This window comes from Eumetopias jubatus, unplaced genomic scaffold (genome assembly GCF_037043125.1).
Source record: "Eumetopias jubatus isolate StellerSeaLion01/CBP00866 unplaced genomic scaffold, mEumJub1_p1.0 scaffold_3, whole genome shotgun sequence".
Taxonomy (NCBI): domain Eukaryota; kingdom Metazoa; phylum Chordata; class Mammalia; order Carnivora; family Otariidae; genus Eumetopias; species Eumetopias jubatus.
The window spans coordinates 23147558-23175316 of NW_028274809.1; the positions used below are offsets into that span (position 1 = coordinate 23147558).

Consider the following 27759-nt stretch of genomic DNA (forward strand, 5'->3'; position numbering starts at 1 on the left):
TGCCAGATCTGCGCCAGGGTTTTCAAGACAGGAGAGCAGAATAAGCAACTAACTATGCCACGTGGTTTCAAGAATGGCCAAATATGCACTTGACTCGAGGTGGCATCCAGATACCCTGTGTGTTTTATTTGTTTTGTCACTATACGAGCAGCATTACCAGGGCAACCTTGAGACGCTTCAAAGTTTCGCTTTAATTGTTCAGTATCTAATATATACATTTTAAAAAATGTTCAACAAATGGAATTGTATTGTGCAAGACTCACTCTACCCTAATCTTTAATTTAAATCAGCACTTGAGGTGGAAAGAGTGTCCTGAATCTGTGTGTTAGACCTAGGGCTGAGTGGTCATTACTAAAACATGGCAAACACAGTCCCAAACCATAAAGACTGCCTGTGGGTACTCCTGGCTTTCAGCCGAATCTGAACTCAAAAGCCAGGAGTTTCCGGAAGGATTCAGATTCACAGTGGGGCTACTCACCCTGGTTCTGGTGTGGAGAATGCCAGGTGACAGAGTGGGTGTGGAGTGTTGAGTTATAAACCGAACCGAAATTTGGCATCATGAGAAAGTCGGGTGATTAATGCTACAATTGTGAGTTCCTGGCTCCCTTTGGATGCTATAGTCAAGCTCGTGGTGTTCTTCACATATTAGTTTTTGATTGGCAGTTTCAAGGTTTTGTGTCTGAAATGTGTGGTTTGTTAGAATTAAATTGTGACCTTCCACATACTGCACCAAGCACCGGCTCCCCACGCTGCCCCAGCAGTGGGTCCAGCTGTATGTACCCCTCGTTTTCTGAGCCCTGCAGGGCGTGTTTCCCCCGAGGGGAGTGATAGGTCGGATGCGTTTGCATCTTCCTGGTCAGGAAGGGTCCTCACCCCTGATATTCCTCTACTAAAGCTTATATGACACCACTCCAAACTTAACTGTGCAGTCAAATCTGGCCCCTTAGACTCTAAATATGGAAAAGAAATTTCCAAGAGAAAAATGCCATGGGTGATGATGTACAGAAGAGTAAAAATGAAGCAAATCGGCAGACGGTGAGCCGGCAGGCTAGAGGTGTCACCAGAGAAGGAGCCTGTACAAGGCTGTTTCTTCCTTTTAGTTTCAGAAATCCAGTGGTCAAGTCACCATCAAGCATGGATAATTACAAAAGCGTTTTTGATAGCTATATACTATATATATTTTATATAGCAAGAGAGAAAGAAATTTCCTCTTAGTAAAATATTCACTTTTGTCAACCCTAAAAGGTTTTGCTGGTGACCCTGTTGTAGCTGGCTGGAGTGTGTTTGTTTTGTTTTGTTTTGTTTCAAACATGTGCAGTGTAGAATCCATAGCATCCTAAGAACTCCTCGGTTGGGAATTTGTCCTACACAGTCTGCTTGCCTTGGCATTCGCGTTTTGAACACTGAGCAGGCTTCCACCAGTCCCCGTTGTGACAGTGACAGATGTTACATTCATCCACTTTCACTTCAATGCCAGCCGGGATTATTGTCGTTCCTGCAAAGCAGTTTGGACCTGGAACACACATATATGTTGATTAGTTGATTAAATCTCGGAGGCGCTCTTTTTCTCTTCCCTCCCCGACCCCAGTAAAAAAGCCAACCCCCAAAGCCGGGAATGAGTAGGTCAGGCTACTCGTCTCCACAGTTTATTACTAAGGTATTTTCTAGCCATCTCCTTTAAATGTAAACCTTCAACCTCTGCTCTTTTGCACACAGCTCATATTCCCTATGTGTATTTTTTTTTTTTTTAAAGATCCAGTGCTCAAAAAATCTTCTCTGTTACCAAGTACTTGCAGTTTTCTAAAGTATGATTCTATGGATCAAACTCTATTTGCTTTATCCTCTGGGGTGTAAATGCTGCTGAAGCATCCTCTGAAACTCAAGTGGGGGTCTAGCGTGGTCTGCATCAGATGATGGTACCCCATGGCCTGTCCTCTCGTTTCCTGTGGGGGGTAGGTGACAATGAACTCGCTCATTGCCTGGCTTCCGCACCTCCCCAAAGCCCAGTTCCTGGAATCCCCAGCTTGTTTCTTGATAACAATAAATAATTCATGACCAGATGATTTATTCATGTCCCAAACAAGCTTTGTTAGGGATTCATTTGATTTTTATAAATGGAGCTCCTTTAATCTGCTGGCTGGCTATTTTTTTTTTTTTTAAGAATGACCTAAATGGTTGGCTTTTGAAAGACATCAGGAATTTTATTTTACTTTTTCAGACTCAGAAAAGCTTTACTGAAAATGTCACCTGCTCGGTATAGATGGATATTTTTAAAATTCACCAATCTTAATTTTTTACTCCTCTTTCTCTCCTTTCCCTTACTTTCCCTTCTTCCCGGTCTGCAAATGCCAATATTCGGTATTGGTGATATTATTTCTCAAAATCGAATGGAACAAAAATTGCTTCCCAAGGTGTAGTGGGGTGGTGCAAACTGCTCTTTCTTTGAAACAATTTGGTGTAAGTCTCTGAAGTACACATTTGGATAAAGAGAGGGAATTCTGTCTACTCATGATTTATCAACCCAGAATTACTGGCCACTTTCCATAACCACTACGAAGTAGCATACATCAATATCAGTGCTCTACTTTCACTTTCTTACGGCTTGATAAGAATTTACTAGATTATCTTTACCACCAAATAATTGAAATCAAGGGTGATTTGTAGTTCCACTTCATAATTGAAATCTTGTATAAAAATGGCAACTATGAAGTTATAATGCATCCACACAAATCTATTTAATATGCAAGGGCTTTAATCATCCATTGTTTTAGAGCTCCCAGACTTCAGTTGTGGATACACTTGCCAGTGGCCTTTGTGTCACTATGCCTTTCCTTCATTTGGTGGTCAAACCTCCCAGGGTGTGTACCTGTGCCTTGTTCTCATGGAGAACCAACCAGCAAGATTAAGAGGGATATAATGGGTCATCAATTAAACAGCTAGCAAACTGTCTGCTTTCACCCAGGATGGTGCTCCTCATTATGATGCTGTGGTTATAAGCTCCTGGCCATCCTAACTGCGGATTATTTAAGGATCACTGTTTTAGAATTTAAGTCATTGATTGATAGGTTGAACGGTCTTTGGGTCTACACCTCCCTGGGAAGATTCCACATGAAATCATTAATTTGTTCTGGACCCAGAAGAGAGGGAATCTGCAGAGAACTTGGCAAGGAGGCTTTTTCAGAATGTAGTTGGTTGTCTCATGGCTGTTTTTGACAGACCCCTCTCAGCCCAGCCAGTTCTAGGCCAGCCAGGATCTGGACAGAGCCAAATTAGCTTCAGAAATCAAACTCGATGACCGCTACCACCTGTTTGCCTGGAGCCACCCCAGAGGAAGCAGTAGTTTCTCTCTCTACCTCCTCACTTCTAATTAACTCTCTTCACCCAATTGTATACTTTTTCCCTTAACAGATGGGGAAAGAAAAAACCAATTGTTTCTAAACAGTGGTTCCAAAACAAAGAAGTCCCTGAGACAGGCAGAATGTGATCTACTGCAGAGTTTTCTCAGTTTCTTGAGGGAATTTGGAAACTTGTCAGCAGAATCTTAAGTGTGTGTGTACGTGTGTAAGCAGGGGCATTCTGCTAACTCACAGGGGGCAGGTTCATCTCCATAGCACAATAAGAGAAAAAAAGTAGGGAAGGATCTTTGTAAACGATTTCTGACAAGTCACTGTGCATGTCTTGAGAGAGAGATTTTATTAGAGCTCTAATTTTCCTATCTGCTCCTTTCTGCATGTGTTGGTGTCATACTATGATCAGTGTGTATTTGATCAGCCTCTCTAAATCATTTCTTAAGAGCACCTTAGAATTCGCTGCTTTCTCAGCTCCGAAAATATTAATTTATATTGATTGACAGAATGCAAAGAAAGATCCTTTGCACTTTGCCAGGACTGAACAAAGTCACTGCCTATAAATAATGTAACCACCTCGATGGTCAACTTGGTGGTGAGAGGTATTTTACAGAATCCAAAATTCCTGTTTGATCTCATTAACAGTAATTTTATTAGCACCCTTCTGAGAATTTCAGGTATCACTAAAGCCTCAAGTTTGTGGTTAATAGTCTTACCTGCTTAAAAATAATTTAGATAATTGTCAAGCAGAATGGTTGGCACTATTCAGAAACTGTTCTGGTTTGGTCCTTTCCTCCTTAAGAGTGGTGACAGCAAATGCTACTTGGGCTTCAAGCGTATGAGTGTGCTACGGGAGCTCCTTCTTTTATCTATTTCTTTTCTTTGGGAGAGGCTTTCTTTTTGTCTTGGTTTGTGTGGAAGAATAAGTTGCTTAGAAGAGTAAACTCAATGGCAAAAGCAACATATTTAATGAAGAAGACTTGGAGAGATTCCAGAGGGGAGCAGTGAAATGATTAAACTGAAGGCTGGCAAAGAGGACCTGTGAGAAAAGGTTAAAGGGGTTGGAATTATTTAATCTTGAAAGAGAAGACAGAGGAATAACTCAATAACTCTCAGGGAATTAAGGCTTATTATGTGAAGAATAGTCACCAACTGTTCTTTCTTTTGACACCTAAAATAAGAGGAGATGGAGATATGTTGAGTCTCAAGGAATTGGAAACACACACACACAGGGATCGCTCAGAGAAATGAGAAATGAGTGGCCAGCTGTGTGGTGAGACCTCCTCTCTTAGGCATCTTTAAGAACACAGGAGGTGTCATCTGTCAGGTATGTTTGAAATTGTCAGCTCCTTAAAAATAGGAACTGAATATCTGTCATTTTTCATGGCCCAAGCCTAATATTGTGTTTGGCACATATTAAAAACTCAGTATATCTTTAACTAGATTAAATAGTATGAACTAGCTAGTTATATAATGGAAGCAAAATTATTTCCTGAACTAATAGATCACGCCTTACATATATATCAGGCTTAGTCCTAGTAATATTGGTATAGAAATATTTTTCAATTAATAGTAACATAACAATAATTTCTTGAGCACTTCATGCCAAGAATATGTCTCATTTACTCTTTCCAATTAGCCATGTAAGGTGCACATTCTTACCCTTAGTGTACCTTACATGGTTTACATGGCTATTTCTGAGCCTCAGGATAGAAAATAACTTGCCTGGGATCACATGTCTAGTAAGTGGCATCAGTGGGATATGAACTCAAATTTCTCTGATCTATAGAATGCTTTTAATTGTACAAAAGAGAGGCAGATGCCTAGGAGCTCATTGCTGGCTTCCATTGCCCAGATCCTGAGCTTCTGATCAGAATTTAGAAGTCCAGTTGGGTTTAGAATTGAGGATGCATGCTGAGTTAAGAAACTTGATGGCTAAATAGAAGTGAGACTGTTTTTCTATAGATCTTTATCAGATTTACTGGTATTATACTGTGTAATCTTACAGTCTCCAGGAAACAAAATTTAACCACTAAAAGAAATTTCCCATGGAGAAGATGCTTGGATAGTGAGGCTTTGGTTTTCCTTTGGACAGCAGCAAAATTCCCAGTGGTACTAGAAGTATACCAACCGAGAAGCAGAATGAAAGTGAACCATGACTCAGGAGTCCTGGTTCAAGTCATGGTTCTGTGATTATCTATGTGACCTTAAGCAAGCACTGTGTAACCCAAATACTAATGGGACCCCATATGGTCTAGTCTCAGAAAGGATTCATATTTTTGGAAATGCAATAAAACTGGAAAGGCAATTCAAATATTTACTGGGAGTTGGAGCAAGGAGGGAAGATGGAAAAGCAGACTAGGGATACTTATACATAAAAAAATTTCAATGAAACATAATTTTCTCTATTATTCTGTACTTCTGTAAGTACTTAATTTGCACACTTATAAAATAAAAACTAGTTTGCACACATTTTCTTTTCCATATTGAAATTATTCAAAAGAAATCTTCTAACGGAAAGCAATATATGAAATATATAAAAGCAGAGCTTCTCCAGTGAGCTTATGAAGCATCTGCATAGAGTATGGGGATCAGAGAGAAAGCATTTGGAGTGATCTCTTTCAGCTTCAGTAATAGAAGAAACCAGGAGAAAATAGATTCTGTCATATTTGTGGTTGTAAGAACTGAGCAGATTTGCTCAGCCACTAAAGTTCTCTTTTTGGCTAAGCCTTGAAATTTCCTGCATTAAAGGGTACCTAGAAACTACATAGAAAAGGAAGTCTATAGCTACTCTGATCACATCTGCAGATCCATGCTTGCTTATGATGTTAAACATCACATTGGTTGCATGGAGGAACAAATGCATAATCTGAAATAAGGTTGGGAAGGAGAGGATCTCAGAGTTGTGGGAGGTCGTAACAGAGAACTTGACCTATGGGTCCATAGAAAGATTTGGTGTGTATGTGGGGGGAGAGGGGAGGATGTGACTCACTGAGGAAGAGGAAAAAGTCGTGGGGTTAGAGTGATGTGTGTAGTAAGAAGTCACTGGGAGAACGGTGATGTGCTGGAGCTGGTGGTTCATATTGGCTTGCAAGAGCCAATTATTAAGTATTCAGGAATTTTATGATCTTGTTGACATTATTTTGCCAATGGAAAGCCACTGAAGCATTTTAAGTAGGTGTGTGTGTGTGTGTGTGTGTGTGTGTGTGTGTGTGTACCTGCATGTGCATGTATACATGTATAATCATGAAGTAAATCACTGATTCAATACACTGCACCAGTGTCATTGTATGGTTGGTCCATGGGGCACCCGTGGTTGGACAAGACATGATATGTCTTGATGGAGGCAAGACCTTTGAGATTGCAGACAAAAAGTAGAATGCTCACAGGCCTTGGCACTGGGTGATGGTAAAAACACATTCCTTCCTCCTTTGCTTTGACACATTAAAAGTATCTGCTAAGATGCTGGGGTAATATTAAATTAGTGTCAGCAGTTAACACATTGGCTTAAGTTAATTGATCATATTATTCCTATACAAAGTAAGACCCTAAGGGAAAATGCTCCAGGAAATGTGCAGTTTGATCTGGGGGGAAGGAGAAGGGCTGGATTTAATTTCTAGTAGGACAGCTTAGTAGGAGTGACCAGGATCATGTGCAATCGGATGGAGATTCTGGGCTGTTTGAGGGAAGAAGAGGATCTTATCGGTCAAACAACAAAACCATGTCTAGATAATTTAAGTTTAAAATACAGTAATTAGAGGAAGTTTTATGTAGAGACTATGCAGAATACCAAAAAGAACAAAGCTTGGAGGTAATACAATCAGGAGCAAGGGCCAAACTCATGCCACAGATCTGACCCAGTAAAAATATACCTTGGGTGCAGATAAAGCAGCTTGCTCCCTCAGTATCACCAACCCAGGACCCTGGATGCTACTGCTGGAACCATTGGCACAGAGGACTCTCTTCCTAGTCTTGCCAGAATGGAGACAGTGGTCCTATGCATCTTGGATTTACTAGTTTACAGGTCAAAGTCTACAGCAGATGAGCCTGGGGATAGAGGTTAGTCAAGTGCCTGCTCCCCTAGCTGCAAGGGAAACTGGAACACAAATACCTGGTAGTTGTAACTTCTCTGGGGAGAGATAGGCTTTCTTTCTGCCTAGAAGATTCCCCAGTCATAGGAAAGAGGCAGTTGTTTATTTCCGATGCTAAGAAGGATGAGGAGAGATAGTGAGGGCAAACTTTGCCCGCGTCAAGTTTTTTTCTCGGCTGACTGCCAGTATGCTTGTCTAGCAATCAGAACACAAAATAAATATTCGGAACAATATTGCTCTAAACACGAGTGATATGGGTGTTAATAAGACAATGTTTCTGCCTTCAGGAGTTGATAATCTAGTGGGGGTGAATCCAATACAAAGCACAAAAACAAACATGGCCGTTTCAAGTCAGTCCCTGAAGAAAGTAAACAAGATTGTGTAGTTGAGGCCCAGGCCAAGAGTGGGAAAATTCTTTATAGTTTACAGAGTGCGTTTATATGTGTTTTCTTATTTCATATTCACCCTAATGCTGTAAGGTCGTTATCATAAATCCCATTGCACAGATGAGGGAAGTAAGCCTCGGAGAGATTAAGGGACTTAACAAAAGGCAGAGAACACACAGCAGGAGAGCTTACATTTCAGCTCCCCTATTCTGACCCCTGGTTGACTACTTTCCTTGAGGAGTCTTTCTTTATGTGTACTGTTATTTCCTCCAATGTCAGTCAGAATCTAACACTCCTGTTCCTGACTCCCAGCTTTCTGTCACAGGGAACTCAGACAAAATCCAGATCCAGGTGACGTGACTGAATTCAGTTAATACTTTTTTGAATTCTTCTTAAGAATTTTCATGAACAGCCTTATTTCTTCCTCACGTGAAGTACTATTTTGTTTGTTTTATAAGAGAGACAATGAGACCTAGAAATGTTTCAAGTGACTTTGAGAAAGCCACACATCTGGTAAGGAATGGAACAGGGATGCACAGCCATGTTTCTGTGCTCCATCCCAGAAGTCAGTCTTTTCTGTGAGTAGGAGCTACTTTTCATTGCCTCCAAGTTTTAGTAGCATTTGGGATGTTGTGGGACATATCAGAGAGAAAAGGCTAGTATATTTAAATTCCTGTTTTCCGTTGGGGGGTGGTGGTGCGGGTAGAATGTGTGTGTGTGTGTGTGTGTGTGTGTGTGTGTGTGTGTGTGTGTGTGTGTGTGTAAAGGGGTAAATAGGCAAAAGGGTGAATGTAAAGGGGAAGATTTGGAGCAGAGAAGCGGCCCCTCCAGCAGCTTTATTCAACCTCTTCTCCATAACTGCGAAGTGGGAATTGCTCTCGAGCAGCAGATCTGGCTGAGGAGGCAGTGTGGTTCTAGCGATCATCTTGGAAGGCAGCCAGGCTGGCACTGACACATCTCAGTAGGAGATGCCCAGTCCTTGTTGTTTGTGAACCCAGATCCTCTTTACCGCCGAGCCTCCTTCTTCTCAGAGGCTAGGAAAACCAGGCTGGTCATGACCACTTTATAGATGCTTCCAGATTATAAATTGGTATGGCGCCCCTGAAAATCCTCCTTCTGACAACAACTTCATATTGCTTAATGGTCTCCTTTTGAGTATTGCAATTTCTGGCCTTGGTTTGAAAATTTAGTATTGACGCTTGGTGTCTTTTAGAAATTGGTTGTAAATGATCTTCCTGCTGCATAAATGAGGCAGATTCCTATTGTGTGAGGCCATAAACATTCTATATTTCTTTGGCAGGGCATCTAAATCAGCGTTTCAGCAAATAGTAGGCTTGTAGGTCTCAGTCTGTGGATAGAATTGGATTGGATTATGTTCTTCCTTTTAACTGATTTTAATTCTCTGCTTCATGAAGTCTGATAGATGTTATTATGCTATGGAAAAGCAAATAGGCTTTCTGATCAGGTGTATACCCATTTCCAACTATTACAATCTTGGAGAAAATGTTTCTTAAGAAAAATAGTAATGGGAGCTGATTGCAGTTAAAATTTAAGTGACTGAATCCTCCCCAGTATCATGTCCCAGTAGCCCGGTCAGGCCTGGACAAAGAGCAGTTAGTCCCTGAAGGGAGTTTCCAGCCTGGAGAATGCAGTGCCTCTCTCTGCCTGCTTTTAGTCACCCAGCCCTACGTTACTTTCCAGCCATTTTATTAAACCTTAGAACAAAAAGCTTCCTCAGATTAAGGCGGCAAGATTCAGGAAGGATTGTTTTCTCTGAGGCTGCCCTAGAGGTGCCTGTTAATCATTTTATGTGAAAATTCAATATCGCTGAACTCCCACACAAATTTCACTGTGAGCGCTCTGGAGAGTTTTCTGGTCCTTAAGTATGTAAGATTTATAGCCTGGTGCTCCAATTAAGTAAAATGCAAGGAGCGGAGCGGAGAGAGGAAGGACGTGGTCAAGCTACACAATAGGGTAAAGGTTGGCTGCTCTCTCATTTCGGGCGCATCAGCAGGCTGGGGGAATCAGGCTTAGTTCACATCCTGTATTAGTGGGACATACATGTCCAGGCTCACCTTCAGAAGAAGGTATGGTCAGAACATGGCTTAATTTGCTATTGTATAAGACATTTTATCTGTTCAGTTTTTGTTTCAAATGATGAAATAGTCCTCCTCAATTTTCCAAGCTGCAATAAGACTCCTTCCCCTTGTTAGAGCATTCAGTGGTTTTCAGATAACTTCCATATTTCTTCTCAGCAGTCCTAAAGTTAGGAGGAACTGAGGTTAGTGTACCTATTTGACAGGTGAGGGCACTGAGGTTCAAAGAGAGAGGAGATGAGATGATTTACTACTTACTTATTTACCAGGTAAGGAGATTAGGCCTCGAGTCATACCCTCTATGTTTCAATCCCATTTCTGCCATTTACTGGAGGTATGATCTCAGGGTCCCCAGCTGTAAAGTGGGAACAATACTGAAATGAGTGTACCTATCTTATGGAGATTTTGAAAAAACAAATGAATTAATACATGTAAACTACTTAGAACGGTGCCTGTCACATACTAATACTCAATAAATGTTGCTATTTGTTTATCATGCTAATTATTATTATTACCTGAGTTACAGTCTAGGCTACTTTGGGTGGGATATGAATTCCAGGACCTTTGATTGTTAGCCTAATTAAAAAAAATTAGAACATCAGTGAAGAAATTAATCTTATTAATGCCAAATAATATATATATATATATAATTTTTGTGTGTGAAGTGAGCATATAACAATAAAATCATTTCTACATGGATTTTCCCCAGGCTTGTTTACTATTTACCAGGAAGTTAGATGGATGAAAAGAACACCTGAATAAAGAGCATCACTGGGGAGAATTAGGGGAGACCTATGAGTTTGAGCGAGCTGTTGACCGTGGAAGGGTTCATTAGAAAAATGATTTAAAATGGTCTGTTTGGACTGCTAATGATAACTGGTTTTGTTTGTTGGAAAGAAAGGGCCCAGATATGGTGGGAGAAAGTCTAAATTAAAGGATAACAAAGATTGCATAGTAAAAGACAGAGTAGGCAATGATATCTATATATATATCTAAATATCTGAATTATCTCACTGTCCTTCCATCCGTCTATCATCTATTCAGTCGTTTACAGCATTTTTCTTAAAAACAAAAACAAGATAAGTATAAATGCCTGCTAATGGACATATTGAATAAATTATGTGAGCTGCTCCATACTCTTCCGTAGCCATTAAAAAGAATGAATTACAACCTCCAGCTGACTTGCAGAGATTTTCTTGAGTTATTGAATAAGAAAGGCATTATACAGAGAGGTGGGTGCAATATGATCCTATTTGAATAAAACAAATGTAGATAAACTTCTGTTTGTATGTTGGCATAGGATTATATGCAAATAGAGGAAAAATAAAGAAGTACCAATACTACATTGTTAACATGGATTATCTTGCTAGAGGCAGGGATTGCTGTTGGGGAGGAGATGTCTAAGACAAAGAGGCAGGAGAAAAGCAAGTGCATCATGATTTGTGCAAGTGCATCATGGTTCTATGTATAAAAACAGAGAATTCTTACATTGACATTGCATTTTAAAATCAGTGTGTACATTTAATGATGTAATGGTTCTTTTTTTCCCTTAAAACCTGTTATAAATTGATAATGCAGCAGACAGGCCCATTTAGAGGTTAGGAAATGTAGTGAAAGTCATAAAAAGGGGTAGACCAAACAGAACTCTCAATATTCGTTTTCTTGAATCTAAAAGTTTTATGGCTGTGCTGTTTATTATAGTAGCCACTAGCCACATGTGCCTAGGGGACACTGGAAATGTGGCTAGCCCAAAATGAGAGGTGCTGAAAGTGTAAGAAATATCAGATTTCAAAGATTTAATATGTCTTTGAACGTAAGAAAAAAACAAGTAAAATAGCTCATTAATATTTACTATGTCGATTACCTGTTGGATGAAAATATTTGGGGGTATATTGAGTTCAATAAAATATATTATTAAAATTCATCCCTTTTTTACTTTTCTAAAGTGGCTAATTAAAAAATTAAAGTTGTTTAAATTTAAAATTAAATTTAGAAAACCTAAAATGACACGTGTGGCTTTTGTGATGTTTCTATTAGTACCAGCATTGAGGAATTACAAGAGGATCACAAGGTGTTAGTAATGGCCCAGAGGAAACTATCATTTACATAAATCTGGTAGGAAAGAATGCTAGGTGTTGTGGGAAAGGGTATATTTTCAGGACAAGGATTCTCAGTGTGGGCCCTTGATCATCAGCATCATTGGGAACATCTTTGAAATGCAAATTTTCCAGCCATGCCAGATGCGGGCTGAATCAGAACCTCTGGCTATGGAACCCACAATCTGTGTTTTAACAAAATTTCAGGTGATATTGATGCAGGCTAACATTTGAGAACCACTACTTCAGAATAAGGGAGACCTTGGATAAAAACCTTACTATTGGGCACCAGGAAGATAGCATAATTAGTCTGAGTTTTGGAAGATGCCTCAAAATAGACTGAGCTCATCCTAAAAGCAATGAATTCATCATGCTACAAGAACATGGGCTTTTAGCCATGGGGACATTCCTGAGGAGAAATTTTGAGCAAGTAAATGGTGGTTAAATGGTTCAATTACTTTCAAGTTTCAGCACAGCCCCTGAGCTGTCATTATCGTGTTTCTTTGATAAGTGTGATTTTTACCCCATGACAGCTTTGAGAATCAAAGAATCGTGTGTGAAACTTGGCATTTGGAACCATTTTGGATGCTTTAATGACCTCTCTTTCCACAAAAAACAAGTTGGTTATCACTGGAAAGAAAATAGTATATATTTATCTTTGGGATAGAAACAGGTTAGAAAAGCTTGTATTACTCAGTTTTGTCCAACTTTCATATAAAAAAATAAAATTTCTTTAAGCAACAAACTTTCTACTTCTGACAGCTAATTTAGTATCTTTGAAAATCACAAACCTATTTTCATTTCCTTAAAATAATATGCATGAGTGAACACACTAAAATGGAAGTCACATCCTTGTTGGGAGAGGGACATAAGACAGTGGGGGGGTATGCTTATCAACAAAGTGAGCATCACAACACACACACACATCATATTTCATAATGGAGGTAAAGAGAAAACTTTCCATTTCCATTCTCTATGTTTGAACACACAAAGTGCCTTGCAACTGGAAAAAAAGATGATGGGCAGATTATTTCATTATTGGGTTATATGACCAAAGATGCCCGACTGACATTTCCATGATTTTCAAAGCAATGTATTATTAGACATGCCATGGGTAAATGAAGTAACAAAGTGACATTTTCTTTAATGTCCATCTAGATAGCTAGTAACTATGACACAGAAATGATGACAAGATTAGTAAAAATAAATAGTATAATGAGAGTCTAGTCTGGAAACATTTTAGTCTAGAAATATGTCCACCAGATAGACATTTCCTTCTTATATGCATATAGCATGAGTAGATCTTGAATATAAATAATGGGATAAAATTTATGAAAAAATGAAGTGAAGAGTACACCTACTAAGGGGATTTAATCTAGTCTAGGAGTCAGAGAAGGGTGCCTTAAGGAAGTGATGGGTGATAATGGGAGGAAGGGACAAAGGAGTGACATATGATCAGCTCCTAAGTGCAATAAAAGCTTTGGCGCATAGGGAAGCATTTGAGATTCTGCAGAGAATCAATGAGAGGGAGGATCAAGGACAAAAATAGAGACATAGGTAGGAGCTAGTTCTTAGTGTGGTTTTTTTTTTTTTTTTTTTGAACTATATTTTGCATTTTGGATTGCGTCTAAAGGGTGATTGAAACCAAGATATCATCAGATTTACTTTTTAAATAGTATACACTGGCTTCAATGTGGATAATGAGTTGAGCAGAGGTGAGGGCCCTGTTGCAGAAAGTAGACCAATTTAATCAGTTCTTGAATTAGTCCAGGCAAAGAGAATCGTGCTCTGGACTAGGGTGGTGGCCCTGGCAATAGAGAGCAAAGAGTGAATTTGAGCAGTATTTAGGAGGTGGAATCAACATGATTTGGTGGTAGACCAAATGCGTGAAATAAAGTAGAAGATGATTTAAGTAAGGATATGGGACTCTGATGAACAAACAGAATTTGGGGGAGGGGGAAAGAGAATGTAGTTAATGTTAGGAAATTTGAGCTTATGTACACATGAATCATCTAAGTGGAGATGAATAGCAGAACAGAACTGACTGTGCTGGGCAGAGAGAGTTGGGGGTGTCTGGTAAATGAATGGTAATTGAAGCCAGGGGAGTAGCCATGGTTTCCCTGGAAACCTCATGGTGTAGCACAAGAAGAGAGTCTAGGGCATCGTCCTCATTTAAGGAGCAGACAGAGGAGTTGGAGCCAACCAAGGTGACTTAGGAAGTCTTCAAAGAGGAAGGAGAAAAAATAGTGGTACATGTTATCAAAGAAGCAAAGGAAAGGACATGTTTCTGGTAGGATAGGTGACAGCAGTGTCAAATGCAGTGGAGAGGACAACTGATATGTGGGCAGAGACAAGGTTATTGGTGACTCACAAGAGCAACTTCTGTGGAGTAGTGAAGGCCAAAGTCAGGCCAACGAAGATTGGAGGAACGGGTGGGCGGGAAGGGGGATATAGACATGGAGTCCAGCCAGTACCTCTATGAGGCCAGGGTTTAAGATGAGTGAGATAAACATGTTTAAATGGTGGTGGAGAAGAAACGGGGGGGAGAGGTTGAATATAAAAAATCAGGGTCAGAGGGCTGGGAAGAATCCTTGATAGAACAGAATCTCTGAGAATGCCAGAGAGTGTGGAATTCTGTCTTAGATAGCAGATGGGGAACCTCTTCCATGGTAATAGGCAATAAGAGGCTGAAGGAGTTTCTGTGATAATTTCTATTTCCTCTAGGAAGTAGGAGGGGGCACTAATCTGCTGAGTGGAGGGAGAAGGTGAGGAAGTAAGGATTGAAGCAGTCTTTGGGGAGAAAGAGAAGGCTGACTAAGGAAGCATAATGGAATTGTTGAACAGTTGGAAGGTCCAGAAGAGGATGGTGACCACATGTAATGGTACCAATTTGACTGTGTAATCGTCCCCACTGGACCTCACCAATATCGAGGAAGAGTGCCCCAGGCAGGCAGTCAACCCTGAATAGCCCTGTGACCTTGGGCAAGTCACTGATTCTCTCTGTGCCTCTGTTTCCTCATCTGTGAATTGGGAGCAGTAGGAGTACCCACCTCTTAGGATTGTTGTGATTATTAAGTGAGTTAATACCCACAAAGTACTGAGAATAGTTAGCATATTGTATGCACTCTGGAAGTGTTAGCTATTCTCCAGCTTTGGGGTTTGGGCAGGCATGTGAGGACAGGGGCAAAGAGAAGGGAGTTATTAACAAGAGGGTGGTTGAAATTGTAGACAAATGTATTAAGCTGGAGAACAAAGGGAGTGAAACTTATTCCCAAAATAACTAGGTTATTTTATATTTACTGGAAGTCCTTCTGGTATAGATTCCTGGCCTAAGATTATAGTAGGCTAGTTTTACTGACAGAATTATAGTGTTGATGGAAAGTGAAATAACATTATTTGAGATTTGTCATTTCAGGTTCTAAACTATACTTCGTGGTATCCAATGCATAAGGGATTTACATTAAGAAGATTGTTGTGTTGTTATTGTTGTCATTGTTTTAGGAGAACTTTAGCTTGAAGCACATCCTGTGTGTCACATTTCATGCTCTGAACTCCTATGAAATGGGAAAGTTCTTAAAAAGAGGGAAAAAAAATCATAAGCAATATTAAGGGAATCCCCTCAAGTTAAGGCAATTTTGTTTAAAGGCTATAAATTTGCCAACTGTTTATGTTCTTTTCCTTGAGGTCCACAATGCAATTTAAACCAGAAAAACAATCAGTTTGGCCCAAGCTTGAATTGTTGCAGAATAAACAACCTCCAAAACTGAACTTTAGAAGGAACTCTCTGCATTGCTGATGTACTGAGACACTCAGAGGTGCAATTTTGTCTCCAAGAATACATGTTGTATGGTCATTCAGATCATGCTTGAGACCCTGGCCTTTTATCATAAACATAAATGGACTTTAGACACCAATAATTGTTTCCAGGTAGGAAAATTATGGAGGTTTTATATGGAAAAAAATATTACCGAAGAGCCTGTTGAGCTCTCTGAAAATAGGAAAATAGTTTCATGCACTAACAAAGAAATAAATAAAATACAATTATAGACTTAAGACCTGCCTGCCACCACCCTACCCCCTGCCCCTGGGAAGTCTAGAAATCTTGATTTTATTCTTGCCTATGCAAGTGATTTTTTCCTTGAATTTAGGGGAAACATTTAGAAGTGGGGAGGGTGGAGAGAAGAAGGATCCAGATAGTCCATGTTAGGTGCAAATATTGCCAGTCTCATCTCAAAGATATTCCCGAATCTGCTGCCTTCCCAGGAATTGCCAATGGCCAGATATCAGTTATTAAGGATAGTTTATTTATTCATTCAAAAAGTATTTGTTGAAGGCCACGTGCAAATTGCTAGAGATACAGTGATAATAAGACCCATTCCCATAAACTCTCAAAGAGCTTACACTTCAGCAGAAGTGAGGCGAGTACACAGACATAGGATGTTATGGGGCCTAATCAAAACTGAGCACAAGGAAGGCTTCCTGGAAGATGTGAAGACTGAGTTGATCTTGTGGCATGACTGGGAACTATTCTGGTGAAGAATCAGGGTGGCAGTGGTGGATAGGAAAGGATACTCTAAGGTAAGTTAGTGGAATGAGTAAGAAGGGGTTATGATTCATTGAAAAAAAAAATTGTAAGGAATTCCATGTAGCTGGGGCTTAGGGTCCCAGGAAGGGTATAGGGAGCTGAAGCTGGAAGAGAAGGAAGGGCAGTGGCCAGGTCCCAGAAGACCTTTAAGCTGCATGGAGTAAAATGGATTTCACTGTTGAAAGCACGGAACCAAGTACTAAAAGGTTGTTGAGTGGTTGGGTAGCATCATCATATTTATGCTAGAACCAGACTGCTCCTACTGCTGTGTGAGTGGCTTTGGAAGGCACTCGGCCTGGAGGGAGCAAGAACAGTAATTGCTCCAGAAAAGAAATGGGAGGGGCGCCTGGGTGGCTCAGTCGGTTAGGCATCTACTTCGGCTCAGGTCATGATCCCAGGGTCCTGGGATCGAGCCCCGCATCGGGCTCCCTGCTCGGCGGGAAGCCTGCTTCTCCCTCTCCCACTCCTCCTGCTTGTGCTCTCTCTCTCACACACACACACACTCTCTCAAATAAATAAATAAATAAATTCTCTCTCTCTTTTCTAAGATTTTATTTATTTGACAGCAAGAGAGGGAACACAAGCAGGGGGAGTGGGAGAGGGAGAAGCAGGCTTCCCGCCGAGCAGGGAGCCTGATGTGGGGCTCGATCCCAGGACCCTGGGATCATGACCTGAGCCGAAGTAGATACTTAACGAATGAGCCACCCAGGCACCCCTAAATAAATAAATTCTTAAAAAAAAAATGAGAAAGGCCCACAACAAACCAGTGGCAATAGGAATGGAGAAGAGAGGACAAGCCAGGGTGTTACTAAAGAAAGTAGAATTGATACAATATGGATGTAAGTAGTATGGAAGAGGAAATAAAATGTTTATAGTTCTTGCTGATGTGGGGATAGTAGGTGGTATCTTTCACTGAGAGAAGTAAGGCAGGATAGGTAAGTTTAGGGGAAAGGTCCAGAGTTCAGTTCTAGAATACTGAGTTTTAAATGTCTTTGCTAATAATAAGGTCAGGGTAAGTAGTGGGATATAAGGGTTGAGATATCAAGGGAGATATTTGAACTGGAAGCATCAATTCAGAAGTTTTCAAGATATAAATGGTGATTGAATCCATGGAAGTGGCCTCTTAGGAAGAGAGAGAATAAATAATGAGAAGGTTACTATTGGCGGAACCCCAGTGAACTAACGTTTAAGTCACGAGTAAAGAATGGAAAGCTCAGAAGAGGACTGGGAATGAATGGCTTAAGGGGTGACATAAGAAGATGCATCAGAAGTCAATAGAGAAGACGGTTTCAATAAGGAGTCAAATGCTACCGGGATGTGGAATGAAATGAGTTGAATGTATACGTTGTGTTTAGTATCCAGCAGGTCCTGGATGCCCCAGGCCAAAGCAACTTCCATGTCCTTGTGGGGAGGAAGCTGGATGTAAGAGGGCTTCAAAGTGACATGTGAGGAAAAAATACAGAGACTACACGTTCAGGAAGCCTGGTTTTGAAGATAAGTTGAGATGTGGGCCATGTGATAAGAGGAAGAACTTCTTGAGCTGGAATGTATTCATTCAATTTGAAGCCTTTTATTTTTGATTTTTATTTTTTTAGGATCAGGGAAATGTACCTGTCTATAGGCTGAGAGGATAGAACCCATGGTGAAGGAAAGGTTGCATGTTTGGAGAAAAGGAAGTGGTGTAGGGAATGAGTTCTAAGAATTGCTAATCAAAGTGGCATGGGTTTTATCATAAATGGGTGTTGAATTTCATCAAATGCTTTTTTTTTTTGCATCTATTAAGCTGCAACAACATGGATGGATATAGAGGGAATTATGCTAAGTGAAATAAGTCAGAGAAAGACAAACCCCTCAGACTTATATGTGGAATCTAAACAACAAACCAAACCAAAACAAAACAAAATTCAGAAACAGACTCATAAATACATAGAACAACGTGGTGATTGCCAGAAGGAGTGGAGTGGGGGAATGGGTGATGTAGGTGAAGGGGAGTAAGAGGTACAAATTTGCAGTCATAAAATAAAGAAGTCACAGGGATGTAAAGTACAGCACAGGGACTATTGTCAGTAATATTGCGATAAGTTTGTACGGTGATAGATAGTAACTAGATTTAGTGTGGTGATCATTTCGTGATGTATGTAAATGTCGAGTCACTAGGTGGTACACCTGAAAATAATCTATTGGATGTCAACTACACTTCAATAAAATAAAATAAAATGCCATGATCTCAGGGCCAGCAGCAGGGGCATCACTGGGGAGCTTGTTAGAAATGAGAAATGTCAGGCCCCAGCCAGACTTCCTAAGCCAGAATCTGCTTTTCAAGGAGGAAGGAAATTCTACTGAGATGTGGAGATAAGGACTATAAGATGTGAAGAGAAAGACAGGGACATTTCTTAATGTTGTCAGGGGGGTGAAAATGATGCCATTTTGCTGAGAAGGAATGAACTGGTCTACTGAGAATGAGAGGGTGTCGGGGACATGTGGTCCCAGAGAGCCAACTCCTAAAATCTGAATGTGTAGCACGGAAAGTTTGATTGAGAGAGAAACCTAGGAGTCTATTGTCGTATGTAACTAAATGTTTGTGTGAAAGTTTCCACCAGCCTAGGGGCTGGTATTGGAGGAGGCCGACACTTAGGTTGATGTTGTTGGAGGTTTTGCTAGGCAAGTGGAAGTCGACAGGAAAGAGGGTGAATTGATGAGCCATGAGGTCTAGGTTGGAAAGAGAAATCAATAAAAATCAATGGGAACTGATCAATTGGAAGGAATTGTAGGTCCATCACAGTCATGAAGAGAAATGAGAAATATTACGCTGGCAGCAACGGTGGCTGCTTGTCCAAAAAAGAGAGATTCCTTCTCACCTCACAGTTTTTTGTATGTTTTACAAATAATCCCTCTAAAACATTGGTTCTCTCCCTGCCCTGGTTACCTATGCAGCCAGAGTCTGAGGCTGTTCCAGGTACTGAAACTGTCTACTAAGATAGCTTCCTCACTATGAAATCTACTACAACTTCTCAGTTCTTTAAATGAGAATGAGAAGACTTGTAAAATCTGACTGAGGATTTTTAAAGACCAGAATGATGTTCTTTCCTGTCTTGAATGCCCTTTATTTTTTTTTATAACCATTTGCGAAATTTATACTCGAAGTATGTTATAAATGCTACACTGATTCTCACCCCGCAAATGTTCTTTCTTTAACTTTTGAACCTCAAAGCCCTCTGTTCCTCCCTTATGACACTATTAAACTATATATGTATATATTTTAACATAGTTGAACAGTTTTATCCCTTCTAAGATGTGATAAGATCTTGAATAGCAGGAGCTGCCTTGCTAATTTTCGTTGCAGTGCTTGGCAAAGAGGAGGTTTTGTAGCTGAGTCATCAGGGTTCAAGAATGGGGTGGGAGGGCCAGAAAGATAATGCGAGAGAGAGGGCTGGTGGAAGATTATGGAAGGTGTTTTGTATCAAAATTAGAGGTTTGTATTTTTAACCTCTAAAATGGGGAGCCCCTGGGATGCCTGGGTGGCTCAGTCAATTAAGCGTTATGATCCCAGGGTTGGTCCTGGGATGGAGTCAGTCCCACGTCGGGCTCCCTGCTTAGTGGGGAACCTGCTTCTCCCTCTGCCTGCCGCTCCCCCTGCTTGTGTGCTCGCTGTCTCTGACAAATAAAATAAATAAAATCTTAAAAAAAATAAAATGGGGAGCCACTAAAAAGTTTCAAGTAGGGAAGTGATGTAACATTAATGTTTCTGAAAGCTCACTCTATCTAGAGGGTGGAGGACGGAGCAGAGGTGTGTGAGATGAGAGACAAGGGTGAGTTGAAGAACTATTGTGATTGTCCAGGGGAGGCACAAGGGTTTGAGACAAGGCATAACACTGAGTCTGAACAGGAAAAATCTCATTTAATACATTGTGGGATTTTTTTTTTTTAAGATTTTATTTATTTATTTGACAGAGAGAGAGAGTGAGAGCAGGAACACAAGCAGGGGGAGTGGGAGAGGGAGAAGCAGGCTTCCCGCGGAGCAGGGAGCCTGATGCGGGGCTCGATCCCAGGACCCTGGGATCATGACCTGAGCCGAAGGCAGATGCTTAATGACTGAGCCACCCAGGCGCCCACATTGCGGGATTTAATGACCATGGATGTAGGGAGTGAAGCAGAGGAGGAAGCCTGTAGCTCATCCCTGGTTTCTGGATTTGGTGACACAAGTAATACCATTTCCTTAGATGGACAGGGAGAAAGCCAGGTTCAGGCAAGAGGGAAGAGGATGGTGAGATGTGGTTGGGGGAGGGGACTGATGATTCAGTTTTTTTTTTTTGAAAGATTTTATTTATTTATTTGAGAGAGAGAGAATGAGAGATAGAGAGCACGAGAAGGAACAGGGTCAGAGGGAGAAGCAGACTCCCCGCTGAGCAGGGAGCCCGATGCGGGACTCGATCCTGGGACTCCAGGATCATGACCTGAGCCAAAGGCAGTTGCTTAACCAACTGAGCCACCCAGGTGCCCTTAATATATATTTTTTTTAATTTATTTGACAGAGAGAGACACAGCGAGAGAGGGAACACAACCAGGGGGAGTGGGAGAGGGAGAAGCAGGCTTCCCGCTGAGCAGGGAGCCAGATGCAGGGCTCTATCCCAGGACCCTGGGATGATGACCTGAGCCAAAGACGCTTAACGACGCTTAACGACTGAGCCACCCGGGTGCCCCGATGAGTTCAGTTTTTGATATTTTAAAATGTTTTATTTGGGGTAATAAATGCTGGCTGAATACATTAGAAAAAAAATGAATGTGAGACTGTGTTTTGAACTTTAAAGAAGAGCCAAGGTTGAAATGGAAACATGTTATTAAAAAATATTTACATTTATTTCCCCAAGTGGAATTTATAAACCACTCCTACTGCCAAGTCTGTGGTGGGGAAGCAAAACATCTGGTTGAAATTCCACTGACCTTTAGATACACCCAAGTTTTCATATGATGCCTCATTTTCATTCCAAATGGCAGAGCACAGCCCTAGGGATGGGACTTTCTGGAGCATTTGAGCAATAAAGAGAATTTGTGCAACACTTGCATTTCACATGCGGATTTTCAAGCCAGGTTGGTTTTAAACACTGAGTTAGGCACTTTTTAAACATTTGCCTATCTGAGTTTGTCTCTTCTTTGCATCAGAGTTTGCAGAGAGATCACAAAAGATATTAAGAAGCAAAGTCTTTGATCTGGTCAGTGTTTTTCTCTGAGCCTTAACAGAGTTATCTAGAGAGGGCAATAACAGGGCATCAGGGATGTTATGCATAGGAATCTAGAAGGAAGGGCCAAGAAATGTACCTTCTAATTCTACAGGGACTTCCATCTTTTATAACAAATATGTGGCTGGACCAACTCCCTAATACAGCTTGTTTGCTGCATCAACATAGCTTCATGTCCTAATTGCTTCTTTTTATCTGTGATTCTCCAATGCTTTAGAGGGGGAAGTAATGTCCCCAATAGGAAGAAGTGTTGCTTGTGTGTCTTTTTTGGTATGCCACCTGTGGTAGGCTGAATAATGGCCTCCCTACAATGTCTACCTCCTAATCCCCTGGAACCTGTGAATATGTTACCTTAGGTAGTCAAAGGGAGTTTGCAGATGTGATTCAGTTTAAGGATTTTGAGATGGCGAGATTATTGTGGATTATCCATGTGGGCCCAGTGTCATCACAGGTATCCTTATAAGAGGCAGGCAAGGGAGTAAGAGTCTGTAGGAGGAGATGTGAAAGAAGAAAGAGGTTGCAGTGATGAGAGAAAGGGGTCATGATGAACCAACACCAGTGGCTTCTAGAAGCTGGAACATGCGAGGAAACATAGTCTCTCTGGAAGCCTCTAGAAGGAATACAGTAGGGCCCTGCCTTCATCTTGATTTTTGTCTTCCCACCTCCAGAACTGTACAAGAATGCACTTTTGTTGTGTGAGCCAGGAAGCTCCCTACAGAAATGATAGGAAACTGAAACACCACCCCTTGAGTCAACTTGTAGATGATGCTAAAGCAGGAAGGGTAAATTTAGACATAAAGTAGAATTTCCCAATGGGAACTTTCAAAGAATTTCAAAAGAAATTTTGAAGAATTTTAAGAGAATTTCAAACTATGTAATGATTACTAATGCTGTTATTAGTGCTCTTAAAAAGAATCTCTGGAAGGTTAAAAGTCTGGTCCAGCCTAAACACAGAAGGTCAAAAAAGTTGCCCACCGTAAGCTGATCGTTTTCATGGTAGCCACTTGATAACTTATCTATGTTAACAACTTGGTTGGATTTGACCGGAGCATTTGTGCCCTTAGCAGCTTTATGCATATTAAAAAAGAGAGAGAGAGAAAGAGACTCCTTCAATGCTATCAGAATGACACCTTGATCCACTGGATTTGGCTGAATTCCCTGCTCAGGTTTGAATTTGTAGGCAGCATTTTAGAGTATTTATATCCTGCAGGGAGAACACAAAAATTTATTTATGAATTGTAAGTCTTGGCTTGCACTGTTCATTTTCAGAAATCAAAAGTACATCATCTCTGCCAACATGCAGTTTTTTTTTTAAATGCCCATGCAGATCCTAGAGAATATTGGCATAAATTTTATTTTTAATTGTGTAAATGTTTTATGCTTGTAAATTGCACACCTCGTGTTGTCAAAGCTGTGATGGAACACCCGTAACACAAGGAGTGATGGTGAGTCACATGGCTCGGCAGAACTAACAAGAGTTCTGAGTAGTGCGAGTGACTAATCCCTCTCCTAGTGTACTACTGGCAAAGAGCCCCAGAGAGGGAAACATCCATGAGTCATATGATTTTTGTAGATTTAATAACAACCCTAGAATTACATTGGCATTGCCTCCAATTGAGAAGACATTTGAAGAAGGCAGAATTCACATTAACTGGTGTAACTCAGTGTGAAACCTAAATCAATGAAAGAAGCTGGAAGAAATAAACTCCCATGCATACAGAGGAGGAAGATCTTCCTGTATTCATGGATTCACTCTACAAGCTCTGCCTAGTACCTACTGTATACTATGTGCTGTGCTTTTGCAGGACAGAATGCCTTGCTTCCACCTCTTAATTAGTATGGGAGAATGGTCATACTCAGCTGGGAATGAATGCGGTCTTGGCGAGACTGTTCCACTGAAACCCAGGGGCTAGAGAACGGGCTTCGCTTATTTGCTTCCCATGGAATCTCTGTACTTTCAGGTATCTGTGACATTGAATGCACCTGAATACTTTAATAATTAAGCCCTGTTACCAAGGAGACAGCTAGATAGAATTTTGCTGATTTTGTGCTATGATGGTCTTCAGTGACTGCTGCCCAATTGGTCTTCTACCCCTCAGTAACCTTAATGTTGAGGCCAGTATTTATTATCTAAAAACTTAATTGTAGCATTTATTTTTAAAGAGCACCAGGAACACAGATGTTAGCAATCACAGACCACTTGGTGAAAAGTATTTGAATATCTCTCATGCTTTTGTTTCTAGTGTATTTTACCTTGCCCTAGTATGTATAAAACTTTCTCCAACCCACTCCAGGCTGAATGCATCTACACCTATCTGTTTTCTATTCTGGCTTCTAATCATCTTTGCTTTAATTCTAGTGTCGATTCAAGGATTTTAGGAGGGTGTATAGACAAAAGCTTGCAGATATAACCCCAAGAAGTCTATTAGAATTTACTCAAGCCCCCAGCCCATTGTTGGTTATATGGTGGCATTCAAGGGGGCCTTTGGATTCTGATTAACAAAATGCCACCAGTTTGAGCTGACCATCCTCCCCACCCTTCCACCCCTTAGGGCCTTCCCTGCACTGTGCGCTGTATCTCTATTATGGAATCTGGCATCGACAGGCATTTACTTACCATTTCCATGCTGGACTTTGAACACCACAAAGGCACTCAGCTCAGTGTGTAGTAGGAATTCAGTAAATAATTGTAGCGTTGATTTAACAGTGCTCTTAAAAGTAGATTTTGCCTCTGGTATTAAAATTTGGGTGTCACCTTCCTTGGGATTCCCTCTGTGACATTTGGTTTTGGCATAGGATCACTTGAACACGCCAACTACCAACACCAAGAACACTGAATGTTACAAACCACGGAAGGGGCTGAGTGAGTAGGATTCTTGTTGGTTGAGTTAGAAAGGTTCTCACTCAGCCACTTCCGTGGTTTGTAGTATCCAGTGTTCTTGGTGTTCGCTAAAAATGATGTTCATAAATACTGGAACTTCAGGATGGAAGCATGATATTCATTTCAAATACAGAAACATAAATCATATGACAGGGTTTCTAAACAATGCATGCATTTTTCTGTTATTAAAAACCAGATATTTGCAATAATTACTTGGCCTGCCTCTGAACATTATACTTCATTTTTTATGAGACTTAACAATCCCTGACAATGAGGACAACTGCTGCATCGAAGTGCAATATTACTCCTACTGTGGCCATTTCTAGAATAAAACAGAGCTTTTGCATGCTCCCCCCTAGAGCATTATTGAGAAAGAAAGGAAAACATTAGAATTCCAAAGACTCTAGGAGAAGCTAAAAGAGACAGCAAAGAAGATCTAGGGAGCATTTGGCTGAAAAAAAATTAACACAATGAACATATGGTAATCAAACTGAGATTTTATACATTTTAGCAGCTTTGTGCCAAGTACCACAGCAATTCCTCCTCCCTGCTTAGTAAATTGGGCCTAACTGTAAGAGGAAATGAAAGGTCCAACATTAGAGGAAGTAGAAATCATTTAGGCTTAGCTCACTAGACTGTTTTAGGGACAGTTAATTTCCTAGAGCTATGCTCAGCTCGTTCCCCCCCCGCCCCCCCCCCAATTTGTACAAATTACCTCCCTCACTGAACCCTAAGCATGCTAATATACGTGCACTGGCATGGAATTGCCAGTCAGAGCCAGAAGTGAGTCAACAGTGTTGGAGAAGGAAGTGACAGGAGGGTGGCTATAGAAATGGCCTTCAGGAGGGGAATTATTTTTGGTGAGCATCCTTCAGTTAGTTTTGCTAGATCCAGCATGAAAAAATTTGAACCAGTTGATGCTGTATAATGAAATGATTTCATGGATTTTATTTTCCCTTAAGGTGTGGGAGTAAGCAAAATCAGGCATTTCTTCAAATTGCATGGTGAAGACTAGTGGGATATCACAGTTGTCTTTGTGGTCAGATTCTTGGAACATAGTCACCAAGGATGTTCATGGAATTTCTTGATTTCCCTGATAATCTTACCAAGACAGGTTTCTTAAACTGTATTTTCCATTTGCTTGAAATCGATAAAAAAAAAACCTTGTAAAATTGCCACAGAGATGAGTTTTTTCCCCAGGGAGACATCAATGCTTTTCCTCAGGTTTCTGCCAGCTCTGAAACATACTGTTTTTTGTTTCATGTAAGATGTTATATATTTGTTTAGACTTAGTGTTACTGTCAGAGATACCTTTTGTGTCTTGAGCAAAACGATGTCTTGCTTAAAACACACCCTTTACAATGATCATGGGTTGTTATATTTGGTTAAAAATGGTTTGTCATTAATCTAAAAAGTAACAGCCATGGATCATTCTATGTTTTTCTACAACAGCTTGGATAGGGTTGTATTCAGCATGTTGGCAGAGATGATACTTAAAGACGAGCAATTAATAACAACAGTTTTCAAGGTGAGCGTGTGCACAAATACAGCTCATACCGGTGCTCCTGAAGTACCTGCTAGATTTTTTTTCTCTTTGATCTTTATAGAATACCTTTGCTATAGGAGATTCAACTTTCTAGACCGACTTTGACTATTTTACTGCTTTGCTTTTAGCATCCATAATTGTTGCAAGTTCTGCAGGCATCTTATACTTTTGATAATGATTATCCTTTAATTTCTAGAAGATGCATTTAGTAGTGAATTCCTGGAGATGGGGCATTTTAGATCGCGCTATCCAAAGTAATAAACATAAAAGATTGTGCAGTTTAAGTGGCATGGAATATGTGAGAAATCAGGTGATTGGAAAGCAGCATAACATGAATGTGGGAGCCTCGGTTCAAATCTCATTTTTGGTACTTACTAGCTGCATGCCCTTGCTCAAGTTACTGAAGTCCTTGATGCCATAGTTCTTTCATCTGCGTAATGGGATCATAGCAGTACTCACCTCTATGCTACAGGGCATAGAATAATGCCTGATACATAGCACAGCATAAGACATTAATCCATTAACATTTTGTCTTCTTCTCAGCAGATTTGCAAAGAATATAGTAATGCCCCCCATTATAGAGAAGAAAATTGGAACTCAGAGGTTAAGAGACTTGTCCAAGGTTAATTCCAAATCCCATGCACTGTTCACCATTGGTCAATCACCTGTTCAGTTACCACATCTTGGCCCAAGAATCTTTACCCTTACCATGAAGATGGAGTCGAGTACTGGGGAATATCAAATGCACCAGTCTTAGACTGGGATGTCCTGGGAAAGACAGCCAGGTGTATGGGGGAGGTTACCAGGAAACTACCAGGATTAAGGAATTTATATGTCATAGAGGGGCTAAAGAGAAGGGCTGTGATGATCTGTTTGGGTGAGCAGCTCTGACTGGCTGGTGGCCAGCTACTATCTTCCTGAAGTCTTTATAAACCAGATCGTCTCATTGCACTGGGTCCTAGCTAAAAAATGGATCAGCATCTCTGAGGATACTTCTCTTTGCCCCCAAATATTCTGAATGCTGGGTTTTGGTTGTCCATGCCCAGAGTCCCTTCCCTGACCCCTTTAACAAGCCCAAAGCAACATACTTGGAATCATAAGCTAGGAGCTCTAGTTTTGGTTCGGTGTCTTTTTAACTCTATGATCCTTCTGAATCTTAAATCCTTACTTTTAGACGGGGATAACAATATCATTCCTATATTTTTGTCCTCGTTGGGTTGCAGGGCTACCAAGCACAATAAGTGAGAAGACATTCCTATCTTGCAGAGCACTGTGGTATTCTTACCATTTCTATAGTCACAATATTGGCAAATAATCATACTTCTGGGTGCACCATAAAGACTAGGTTTTCCCCTTACCCAGCAACACGCTGAAAGGGAAGGCATTTGGCAGATCTGGCTGAAAGCCAGGACTTCTGAATGTCGTGTGGGAACCACTTAGCACTTTCAAATCAGCCAAACCAGTTTCACTTTAAGAGGGCGTGTAGGACACCAT

The 27759-nt window shown here is 40.7% G+C and overlaps 1 protein-coding gene across 1 annotated transcript in view; it reads right to left on the bottom strand.

Moving 5' to 3' along the window:
- Positions 1–1364: 1364 nt before the first annotated feature.
- Positions 1365–27759, bottom strand: part of VWC2L (von Willebrand factor C domain containing 2 like) — a 147201-nt gene continuing 120806 nt past the window's right edge. The window contains exon 3 of the mRNA XM_028112117.2: positions 1365–1513. Coding sequence (XP_027967918.1) covers positions 1365–1513 — 149 coding nt within the window. The remainder of the gene's footprint in view (positions 1514–27759) is intronic.